This window comes from Podarcis melisellensis (assembly GCF_964234715.1).
Source record: "Podarcis melisellensis genome assembly, chromosome: 8".
Classification (NCBI taxonomy): domain Eukaryota; kingdom Metazoa; phylum Chordata; class Lepidosauria; order Squamata; family Lacertidae; genus Podarcis; species Podarcis melisellensis.
Genome location: NC_138540.1, coordinates 35,143,375 through 35,155,840, shown reverse-complemented (window position 1 = coordinate 35,155,840; position 12,466 = coordinate 35,143,375). Strand labels below are relative to the sequence as shown.

Genomic DNA, 12,466 nt, shown 5'->3' with positions numbered 1-12,466 from the left:
ACACAACAAAGTTGCTTTTCTTATCTACCATCGAGAACAACCTTTTAACTATGAGCAGGTCCACACAACACGTGACTTCCTCCAATGAGTCATGGGAACTATGGTTTGCTAAGGGCACTGGGAATTGTAGCCCTGTGAGGAGAAACTATACTTCTCAGGATTCTTTGGGGATATAGTGTGCTTTAATTGTGCATTTAATATGATTTGACAGATGCTGAAATCTGGCATATTAGGAAAGAGAGCCTTTTGCTCTTAACGTAATCATCTGTCAGTGGCAAGTGGCAAGACAGAAAAATACATTTTACATGTAAAAATCTGCTCGGAAGAATAGGAATGTAAAAAAGCTGCCCTAAATGAAGCCAGTCCATGGGTCTATCTAGCTCCATCTTGCATACAGTCATAAGGTAAAGGTAAAGGTACCCCTGCCCGTACGGGCCAGTCTTAACAGACTCTGGGGTTGTGCGCCCATCTCACTTAAGAGGCCAGGGGCCAGCGCTGTCCGGAGACACATCCGGGTCACGTGGCCAGCGTGACATCGCTGCTCTGGTGAGCCAGAGCCGCACACGGAAACGCCGTTTACCTTCCCGCTGGTAAGCGGTCCCTATTTATCTACTTGCACCCGGAGGTGCTTTCGAACTGCTAGGTTGGCAGGCGCTGGGACCGAGCAGCAGGAGCGCACCCCGCCGCAGGGATTCGAACCGCCGACCTTTCGATTGACAAGTCCTAGGCACTGAGGCTTTAACCCACAGCGCCACCTGCGTCCAGTCATACCTCGGGTTAAATATGCTTCAGGTTGAGCGCTTTCAGGTTGCGTTCCGTGGTGACCCGGAAGTAACGGAACGGGTTACCTCCGGGTTTTGTCATGCGCAGAAGTGGTGACCCACGCAGACATAGGTTGCGTTCTGCTCAGGATGTGAACGGGGCTCCAGAATGGATCCCGTTCGCATCCAGAGGTACCTCTGTACACTGACTGGCAGCAGCTCTCTAGGATTTAAGGCTCCACCTGGAGATGCCAGGGATTGAACCTGGGATTTCTGCATGCAAAGCAATTGCACTAGAGTGAGCTAAGGTTAAAGGCTGAACTTTTATTCATACCAAAAAGAAGAAGAAAAGGTAGATAGAGAGAATCTGTATAAAAGTTGCATTCTTGAGACACTTTCAGCTGTTACATTTTGAAAATCCTCTTTTGTCATAGTGCCAAAAGTTCACAAAGGGAGATCTATGAGTAAAAATTTTCCATTTATTCTTGAAGTGTTGCTCTGCCTGACCAATAGTGTCAGAAGTGCGTAAAGGATGATCTGAACAGAGAGTTGCCTTGTTATGAACCAAATACACCATCCCTTGTAAGCAACTCCTTATTCAGACTCCTGCTCAGGAACTTGGATATGATCACAATGCTGGAAAGGTCAGGAAGTACCTACTCAAAAAATGGAAAATGTTTCTATAATCAAATACCGGGTGAATAACCTCTGGCGTACTACTTCCTCTTAACTCGCTCAGCTTTTAACATCTGGACCTGGACTTAAGGGCACTTGACACAATTAGGCCTGTAAACGCTGTGTCTTTTAAAACATCCTGCTTTCATGGAAATAGTTTCTCCAATGGTGGATATCTGCTCTTGGCTCAGATAGGAATTGCAATTGAACTTTCTCACAAAGTTTGGGGAAAGGGCATCTACTCTGTGTGCAGAAGGTCCCAGGTTCAATCCCCAGCATCTCCAGGTAAGGATGGGAACAGTGGAGGCTGGTCCATTTGGGCGAGTAGAGCTCTGCTCCACCAACTTCACTCCACCCTCAGTCAGTCCCCAACTTCCTTCCTTATGCAACCAGCCCAGAGGGAGGCACAATCTGCCCACTTCCTTTTCTTTAATCTTAGTGCTGCCTCTTGTAGAATTCAGACAGGAGGAGGAGGATGGGGACAAACTAGAATTTGTTGGCTCTGCCTGTGATTGGCTCTTTGGCTCCATCTACTGTTGGCCTCCTGCCTTGCCAGTCCCAAGCCACTACTGGCTGGGAATCTTCCCAGTCCCAAACCTTGGAGAATCACTTCTGTGGAGACACGATGTTGCCAGTCTTCATGTCAGGTTTGCAGACATCTTTGTAATGCAGAGTTGGTCTGCCAATTGGCCTGGTGCCAGAATCCCCAGAGCACACCCCTGGGGATCCTGCCATTTTTCTTTCTCTGGACATGACCAAGCCAGTGTAGACGTCGCCAAGACAGGAGTGTGAACATGCTGGGAATGTGGGCTTTGGAGAGCACATCTTTGTTTGGAATTCTGTCCTCTCATGTGATACCTAAAATCCTTCTGATGCAGTGCATGTGGAAGGCGTTGAGGCATCAAACCTGACGGTTGTAAGTTGAAAGAAGATGAGGAGAAATAGATGTCACTGCCCAGTTGCTCATTGGGTTTCCACCAGGCAATCAAGAAGAGGGTACCAATGTTGTGGGGAAATGGCAGAAGCTGGTGGTGATGGCAGTGAGGGAGACTCCTGCCACATCTTCACCATACAGTGAGTGGTGAACACCACCTCAGCCCTTCCATCACTGTGGTCTAGCTGGAGATGCCCTTATATTCTTTCAAATAGCAGAGAGGAGGCATTTCTTCACAGCTAACATCCCTGAACAGAATACCATTTCAGCATTAGGTCTTACTTGTCTAATCTCAGCCCTGTTTAAAAAAAGAAAAACCAGCTTCAATCTAACGATTTTATTTTTAATGAAGGCACAAAGGAAGGAGATTGGTGTAAACACACTTGTGTCCCGAAGTTTGTTTGGAGAGGAGATTGACTTTCAAATTAGCTGGCTTTTCAAACATTTCAAAAAACATAGTCAAAATGCAAATGGGGCATAAATGGCCCTTTAGTAAATGCTCATTCAACATTTATTCTTTCTCAAATCATCTTTTTAAAGCGCTTTCATGGTAATGTTGAGACGATGTGACATTAGAAAAATTGCTTTGACATGCTAAGGGGTTCCCAAGATTAACAGAAAGAGAAGGAACAAGATAACGCTTTCAAAAGACCTATTTCAGAGGAATTATTACTTCCTTTGAAAGTCTTCCAAGGTTGCAGTGCATTTAAGCTTGTTGGCATACATGTAAATGAAGGACTACAAAAGTATTCTCCTACATTCAACTTGAATTAAACCTTGAGGCTAATGTTCAGGAATGACAATAAAGGCTGGATCTTTGGATGGAGAAAATAAAAACCTAAAAAGGACCCTTTTTACTTCAGATATCAATGAGAGAGAATTGGTTTTTCTTCTTTCTTTCTTTTTTAAAGTATAACTATATAAAAATAATCATTTTAATTCCCATTATGATATTGCTCAGGCCATTGGCCTTGATCTGATTGAATAAGAGAACTTCTAAGGATTACTTTTTATATAAAAAAATACATTAAAGCATTAACATATGAGGAACCAGCTGCAAGAAAATAGCTGCTCCAGCATTCTGAACAGGTGGCTTCACCATCAGTTTTTGTCTACAAACATTTGGTTTAATAATAGGGGGGTGGGGGGATATTACAGGAAATGTATTGGCCTGGTTCATAATGGTATACCATGGTTTATGAAACCATGATTTTGGATATTTATTTATTTATTTATTTATTATTTCATATATATATATTCATATTCATATATATATTCATATAAATATATATATATATATATATATATATATATATATATATATATATGCAGGTTTTGGTGTCCTCGGGTGTCTTCCCGTGTAAAAGTTGGGGTGTCTAGGCGACGTTTCGACGAGGTCTCACTCGTCATCTTCAGGCTGGTGCTTTCGGCTTCTTGTTCCAGTAACAAGAAGCCGAAAGCACCAGCCTGAAGATGACGAGTGAGACCTCGTCGAAACGTCGCCTAGACACCCCAACTTTTACACGGGAAGACACCCGAGGACACCAAAACCTGCATTCCTGTACCCGTGAAAATCTACGAAAGCAAATATATAGCACACAGAACGCTATCACCAATCAACCACACCAGACCCAAACCCAGACCCTCTCCACAGATAAATTACAGACACCATCCAGTAGCCAAACCATGGTGGCACCTCCGGATGCTGCACCCCCCTGCAATCCCTACACAGATCTGGCTGACACAGGCCACAAAACCACAGCTCGCCCCTATACACGAAGCCAAGCCAGAGCACAACTAAGTGCAGTACAGCCATCTTCTCAGAAAAACTCTTCACAAAGTTCAAGAGGTCAAGACACAAAGACTTTAGCAACTAATCCACACCTAATGACCCACCTAAGTGGTACTCAGGATATCACTCAAGAAATCACTCAAGATATCCCTCAAGTAATTAAGGAACAAAAGAAGAAAAGGCACACTAGCCTGGGAACTTCCTCTCTGCCCAGAACATTGGAGGCTATACACCACACCCCCTCAACAGTATTTATAGGAACTCAAACACTGAGATCCTGCTCTGTTCCAGTAACAAGAAGCCGAAAGCACCAGCCTGAAGATGACGAGTGAGACCTCGTCGAAACGTCGCCTAGACACCCCAACTTTTACACGGGAAGACACCCGAGGACACCAAAACCTGCATATATATATATATATATATATATATATATATATATATATACATACATACACACCCTGAAAGCAGTTTACAAAAAGAATAAAACAATAAAATTATCAGTTAGAATAGTTTAAAATAGTTTAAAACATTCAAATAATAATTAAAATCAGTAATGAACTAAAAACATCAAAACACATGTGAACATTGTACATACCTGGGTAGGTTTGCCTTGGGCCAGATTCAGCAGGTTCTTATGTTCTCATTGCCGATCGAAAGGTCGGCGGTTCGAATCCCTGCGGCGGGGTGCGCTCCCGCTGCTCGGTCCCAGCGCCTGCCAACCTAGCAGTTCGAAAGCACCTCCGGGTGCAAGTAGATAAATAGGGACCGCTTACCAGCGGGAAGGTAAACAGCGTTTCCGTGTGCGGCTCTGGCTCGCCAGATGCAGCTTTGTCACGCTGGCCACGTGACCCGGAAGTGTCTCCGGACAGCGCTGGCCCCTGGCCTCTTAAGTGAGATGGGCGCACAACCCCAGAGTCTGTCAAGACTGGCCCGTACGGGCAGGGGTACCTTTACCCTTTACCTTTATGTTCTCAGGACTAAACAAAAATGTTTCTTAGCAGGCGCCGAAAAGAGTATAGTGAAAGTGCTTGCCTAATGTCCATAGGAAGGAAGTTCCAAAGTGTAGGTGCTGCCACATCAAAATATTGATTTATTACAAATGCAGAACGAGTATTATGTGGCACCTGTAACTGTGCCAGATCTGCAGATCAATTTGGCTGCATAGTGTTGTACACATCAGAGAGGAGGTGGGGATATCTTCACCCAACATACCTTTTTGGTTTCCCTGCCCATGCAACATATACACCCCATGATCAGAATGCATGTACACAAAGTTGTTATCTCCGCATGAATGTTCATCTACTCAAGTGCAATGGTTGTCTCAAATGTCCACACCTAGCTTAAGTACAAGGGATGCGGGTGGTGCTGTGGTCTAAACCACTGAGCCTCTTGGGCTTGCCAATCAGAAGGTTGGCAGTTTGAATCCCTGTGATGGGGTGAGCTCTTGTTGCTCAGTCCCAGCGCCTGCCAACCTAGCAGTTCGAAAGCACGCCCCAAAAAAGTGCAAGTAGATAAACAGATACTGCTCTGGTGGGAAGGTAAATGGCGTTTCTGTGCGCTGCTCTGGTTTCGATGTTCCATTGCACCAGAAGCGGTTTAGTTATGCTGGCACATGACCCGGAAAAACTGTCTACGGACAAACACCGGCTCCCTCGGCTTGTAAAGCGAGATGAGCGCTGCAACTGGACTTAACTGTCAGGGGTCCTTTACCTTAACTATAAAGTGAATCTGGCTGAATCCTCTAGTCAGACTGAGATGGGTGGGACTGGATTGAACAGCAGGATAGCTTTAAAAGAGGATCAGACAATCAACAGAGACTAGTCAAAATGTCTCTGCTCTAAGTGAGGAGAGTGCTGTCACACTCAAGTCCTATTTGTGCACTTCCCATAGGCATCTGGTTGGCCACTGTGAGGATACTGGACCAGATGAGCCATGGACCTGAACCAGGAGGGTGCTCCTTATATATTTATGTTCTGTAAATGGAGATTTTGAGATAATTTCCTTGTAGGGATGTGATGTCCAGATCTGATGGCTCCTCCAGGTCATTGGCAAGGGGGAGATTTGCTGGAGGGTCATGTTCTGAACCCTGACACATGGCGAGCAGCGAGGAGGAAGTGCAGAAAAAGATCACCCACAATTTCTCATAATGCTGGAATTTCTGGACATCCGAGTATGCTGAATGTTGGAAGATTCAGGACAGACAAAATGAAGTACTTCTTCATGCAGCACATAGTTAAACTATATTATGCCAATAAAGGCTGAATGAATGAATAAAGGAATGAACGGTTAAACTATGGTTGCCCCCAGAGGAGGGAAGGATGACCACCAACTTAGATGGCTTTAAAAGGGGATTCGACAAATTTATGGAGGATAATGCTACTTATCTTATGTAGCAGAACTGTAATGATGGACCCTTGAGGCTAAACCTAATATACCACAGGGTTTTCTGAGTTTGCCCCAGAAGTGTGGGGGATGGGGCGGGGGGCAGAGAGAGATGCATTTTTTATGAATTCAGGTATGCAGATGTTTTAAAATGGCCCAGCTGCTCTCAATTTTTCACATCTGTCCTCACCCTAATGCAATTCCATTATGTAAATTCCAGCGTTTGCAGCAGCATGGTTAATGTTGCAGGGCGAGGTTCCTATTCACAGTAGAGGAGAAGATAATCCACAATGCAACAGATAATAGCCGATTGAACCTTGCAGAATACAAGCTGTTCAAGAGATGCTTAGTCCTGTATCCGAAAGCTCCAGCTGCATTTCGTTAGAGGAATGCCGGATGTGGATTCTTAGCAGGCTCTCGTAATGAATAAGCTATTCACATGTCAGTGTGGCATTATGCTTATCTTATATGTGGCCAACATATAGAAAAGCAAGCCATTACCAGGATAATTAAAAATAGAATGGAGCATCTCCTATCTGTATCCAAGCCAGAAGCTGATCTGAATCTCTTCCGTGCTAATTTAAGCACCTTAAAAAAAAACCCCACAACAATTCTGCATTGTAAAATGGAGCATCTCAGTCATGAAAAATTATGATGTGATTCCAATCTCCTCCCCCCTCCCCCCCAGAACAGAGACGATAGTTTTATAAATATAGCAGCCTTTTCCCCATTGGCAGCGGCCGAAAACAATTCCTACACATTCTGAAGGCAGAAAGCCTACAATGGCTATGAGAATAGTAACATAATAAGGCAATCATTATGTCATTGTCCTTGTGTGCAGGGAAAATGCAGGCACTGATTTTCTAATGCGCCATCCCTACCAACAATTTTGTTTAGTTCATGGCATAAGGTTGGCCTTGTGAAACTGAGGGGTAGGCCCATGGAGGCTGGCCTGTAAGGGTGAATAGGGTGCTCCCCAACCAACCTCAGGGTGCATTCAGATGTGGAGACGATTGCATTAGATTTCCTGATTAGAATTCTGGCACTTTTGTCCCATTTTCTAATGTTCCTCTCACACTGCAATACTTGTTGCATTATGAAGCTGAGGCTTTTTGACCAAGATTCTGGCATGTTGCTTTAAATTTCATTCACATCAGAATCTACTTAAGAGGGGTTTTTTAGGAACATAAAAAGCTGCCATTAGTCCATTCCTAACCCTACCTAGAGATGCCAGGGATTGAACCTGCGACCTCCTGCTTGCAAAGCAGATGCCCTACCACTGAGTTACGGCCCTTCAGGATTATGAGAGCCATGAGCTCTACCAAATGGAGCTAGGTACAAAATAGTAGATGGGAGATGGGCGGAACCGGGGGTAAAATGGTGGCTCAGAAAGGAGAGCCCCAACACCACCTCATGAGTCATACACCAGTATGAATTCCAGTAACAGCCAGTGTAGTGTAGTGGTTAGAGTAATGGACTAAGACCTGGGAGACGGGGGTTCTAGTCTCCACTAAGTCATGAAGATCACTGGGTGACCTTGGGCCTGTCACTGTCTCTCAGCCTAACCTACCTCACAGGGTTTTTGTGAGGGGAAAATGAGGAGAGGGGAAACCATGTATGCCACATTGAGCTCATTCGGGGAGAGATGGGATATAAACATAACAAATAGATAAATGTAAGTGTGAACCTTGAGTTGTTCAGGGATTCAAACAACTTAATTTGGAAGGCTGAAGAGGCATCCTTTTGTCGATATTGTTGAAACAATTCAAAATCATAAACCCTTGCAGATCTGCTGCAAATCAGCTATCAGTAGATTTATCTTTGGACCATCCCTGCTTTGTATGTTCATAATTTCGCCCGCACACAGAAAGATACTGTTTAGCTCCTCATCCAAAGGAAATCCATCTAATAGTGTTGCTGTCATGCAACCGCACGACACTTAGTTTTCAAAAAGTCCCACTTCCCAGTCTCCACTGCAGGGCCGGTTACTGTCACAGACAGAGTACTAAGCTAGACAAAGCTTTGCTGTGACCAATGCCAGATTTAGGGTGGTGCGGGCGGTTCCCCTGCACAGGGCACCAAGCCAAGGGGTGTGTGCAAATTAATAATAAATAAGGAACTATTGTGAAAACAAGAAGTATACAGGGAGCGCCAACTTTTGTCCTTGTCCTGGGTGCCATATTACCAAATCCCGTTGCTGCTGCTGTTGCTGGGATGAAGCGTGGCAATGTAACTTGCGCCGCTCAAAACTCGCCGGCGAAGTCAAAGAATGCAGGTTACAGATACAGATACAGATGCATTTCTCAACCTGCACATTGCCTGGAATTACATGCTCTTTGAATAAAGCCTTCCACGGCTCCTAATTGCTTAATTAGGGTGCAAGCTGTGTGGGCTTGCCTTGTAGGAGGACTGTCACGCTCCATCCCACAGGTGGCTGCATTAGAGTTGCGGATAATGTCGCACGTTTAGATATTCCTTGTCTGACTCACAAGGGGGCTGCCAGGCTTAATTAACGAAACTTTGCAAAGTCATTCCCAAGCCTCAGATGTGGGAGAATGAAATGCCGTTTTTGCCATCACTGCTAAAATACCCCCAGCTAAGCCGCCAACAGACATCATACCTGAGCATTCAGGATGCTGATAAGAATCGCCTTTGATGGCATCTGCACGTCAAAGTCTGGGAAGCTTTTAGAGCATAAATTCAAATGGGTTGTTTGAGGTCTCAGTTTCTAGTGTTTCCTACTGCGACTGGGGGTGCAGGCAAAGGATGACTTTGTTGAAACAGACACAAGAGATGATGGAATGAAGGAGAAATGGGCGGCTGCAGACAGTGTCATTAATGCCAACACTGCCTTAAGACCACAAGGGAGTCCGCTATCCTGGCATTTAGAAAGTAGTGAAATTAGATCCATAAATGTCTGAATATGTCTGGACGTCAATACTTATTTTTTTTTTTTAAAGTCAACAATTATTGTTAGGATGGGAGGAGAAATTTGATTCAGTTCTCATTTAAATGCAAAATCACTTAATTCACATTTTGCAAAGCAATATATGAACCGAAACATATTGCAATGCAGTTCCCCAGCCAAGTGATGTGTACCAAAAAAAAGTGTATCGGGGAGGAGTGTGCATATAAATGTAAAAATAATGTATTATGTTTGGGAAAGTTGCTTTTCAAACATGTCATGTGTATATTAGAAAAAACTGCATATAGTACATATGTGTATATTAGGAGACATTTTGCTAAAATGATGATTACCGTACCTTTCATTAGTTGTTTTTTTTTAATCACAGACTGATGTGGAAATATAGAGAACTTAATTTAAGGTTGGCAAAATGAAAAACTGAGAAAAAGTGAAAATGTTGTGTTTGCCCATTCCCACCGCAGACTCACCATCTTAAAAAATGCAGGAGACAAAGGGAGGTGGAGTGAAAGAGAAATTTGTTTTGCACTAGCTGGCATGGGGAGAGTTAAAGAAAGAGAAAAAAATGTGAAGATGTTAACTAACCTGGGACTATGAAAGAGAAAATCAGAAAATCATGTGGTATTAAGAAGCTTGCACTGAACTTTATAATCCTGGTACATGGAGTCCCCCCCCCCCAACTTTTCTTACATGTGCATCAGCATAGTTTTTTTGTTTTTTTTTTTTAAAGTGATAAGCCTGCCCCCCCCCTTAAAAGCACTAATTTATAATTACCGCCCCTCACATTCTTATTTCTTTCCTTATTAAAATGTTTATATTTGACCTTCGGGCCTCAATATACTCCCCCTGCCGAAGGGTTTTGCTGAAGTCAAGTGATAATTGTGACATGCAATGGCATAATTAGGGTAAAGGACTTTTTCTTTTTTAAAGAAAAAGAAAAGCCTGTAAAACATACATCAGATTTCTAGAGGAAGATTGAATAATCTTTAATTTGAAGTGTGGAAATCAATTGCAGGCATGAAGAAATCCTCCTTTCTTGTCAAATGAAGAGAAGCCCAGCTATGTGGTCAGTGGCTTGGGTTTAATAACGCAGAATCTGAAAGACATTAAAAAAAAACACAACTTGACAAATCTAATCTTTTAATCCTGTCTTCGTTTTTTGCTGTTTGTATACGGAATGAAGGAGATTGATAAGAAGCCATTAAAAATGTGTATGTTACTCAGCAGGGCTTTTATTCGGGAACATCTAATATTCTTGGAAATTTGATTTCTCCTCCTTCTAACAGAACACTGTCCCTTACTTAGTGTGAATCCAGTAATTCAGATTTGCATGGATTATTTTGGGCGGGGAGAGGCTGGCCCACATAGAAAACTGACTTCTTTCTACTGATTCCTGGTCCATCTACCTGAGGGCTGTCCACAGCCTCCAGGGTTTCAAAGGATTGTCTGCCCCTCTCCTCACATAGAGATGATGTTTGGGATTGAACCTGGGTCCATCTGCACTCAAAGTATGTATGTGCTCTACCACTGAGCTATGGTCTGGCTTTGGAGGAGTGGAGCGCTCAAATCTCAAAGAGAGTAGCGAGAAAGAGAAAACCTGGTGATGCGTTTCAAGGCAACGTTGCCACCTGCAAACACATATGGGGGATTTGGGTCATGTAGCTTCTTATCCCCCCCGCCCCCACCAAACCGAGGGCATCGCTACACTGCAAACCCTCAGGGGCTTGTATCCAATTTAACTATCATGGTATTTTTGTAATATTTCCATTTTGAAGAGAGCTGAGATTTCTCTGTTATAAATCCCTAGCTTCCTCCCAAAGAACTGCAGCTCCTAAAATTCTTAGTGGAGAAAGAATAACTTTGAAATCAGATTTACAACGCCGTCCTGTCTTTGTGTTACGCCAGCTGGATGAAGTTAGAAATGCTACTAAACCCCTTACACCACCATTAACTCCCACGTTATTCTGCTGGAAGGAAGTTACGATCACATATCTTTGGGGAAGTGAAAACTCTTATGCTGTTTTAGCTAAGGCAGCACTGGTGGTGATGACGATAACTGTGCAATTCTGGGGATCTGGTGCAGGAGCATCAATTTGGTAACCAGTTTATTTCTCCCCTCCCTTACCAGCATAAATTTATGGCAGCGAAAGAGCTAGCAGAACTAAATTCATAGAACTCAATCAACAATATAGTGTGCTGGGTCCGGGGGTAACCTTTGAAACACAGTCCAGGACCAGTCCAGAATCCGGAGGTTCTGCTAAGAGTCAGTCCGACAGGGCCGAGGCAGGAAACCAGGCAAAGACAGGTACAGGCAGGATCTGGCATACAGCAATGTTGCTCCCGCAACCTGGGGCAGGGTCTGTCAGCCTTTTATCTTTGTTGGGGTAACGGCAGGTCCTGATCCCCCGGCAACTCTCCTCCCTGTTTGGCCCGAAGGCGAGCACTCCCCCAGCGAGTACTCAGGTCTCTCCTTCTCTCAGACCTTAGTCTCTGCAGCTCGGGAGACGTCGGTGGGTTATTAGACCCAGGGGCTGCCTCAGCCTCCCCTGACCCAACCGGTAGTGGAGCAGCTGTAAGTGATGGCCCAGCTGAAGGCAACGAGGTAATCCCAGCATCTGGAGCCAGGGCAGGCTCAGACCTCTGACTCGGCCCAGCTGGTGTTTGTTGCAGGGGGAACCTGTGCAGACTGGGACTCTTCAGGATCAAGCCCCAGACTTGGTTCTGATGATGCCTGAGGCAAAGGATCCGGTGCAGACTGAGACTCCTCTGGTTCCGAGTCCAAGCCCGAGTCCCAGGCCATCACATATAGAAAGTTGCTCTTCCTGACCATTTCCTACATCTTCTTCTTCTTCGGCGATCACTCGTAGCTGAGTAAGATTGTCTTCCATAAACACGGTTTTAACCATGAGTCCGTAAGTGACTGTGGAGGCCAATTCTGGATCCACATGTCCTTCCACAGTGGGGACATTGGTTTCCGGGTGGGAGCTGATTACGGTGTG

At 44.4% G+C, this 12,466-nt stretch overlaps 1 protein-coding gene and 1 long non-coding RNA gene across 10 annotated transcripts in view; one reads left to right on the top strand and one right to left on the bottom strand.

The window, feature by feature from the left end:
* LOC309377150 (uncharacterized protein) overlaps positions 1-12,466 on the bottom strand; it is a 94,640-nt gene that overhangs the window by 29,881 nt on the left and 52,293 nt on the right. For 4 of the 9 annotated variants that reach the window (XR_014171433.1, XR_014171434.1, XM_081924149.1 and 1 more), the window contains 2 exons: positions 10,874-11,035; positions 10,423-10,563 (listed from right to left, as the gene is read on the bottom strand). The exons of 2 other annotated variants lie outside the window; for them this stretch is intronic. Coding sequence is in view for 2 of the 7 variants with exons in the window: in XM_081924149.1 (XP_081780275.1) it covers positions 10,527-10,563; positions 10,874-11,035 (199 nt within the window). In the remaining 5 variants the exon portion in view is untranslated. The remainder of the gene's footprint in view (positions 1-10,422; positions 10,564-10,873; positions 11,036-12,466) is intronic. 3 more of the 9 variants (XR_014171435.1, XR_014171436.1, XR_014171437.1) reach the window with 1 other exon arrangement.
* Positions 1-12,466, top strand: part of LOC309377188 — a 60,460-nt gene that overhangs the window by 10,336 nt on the left and 37,658 nt on the right. The window lies entirely within an intron of this gene.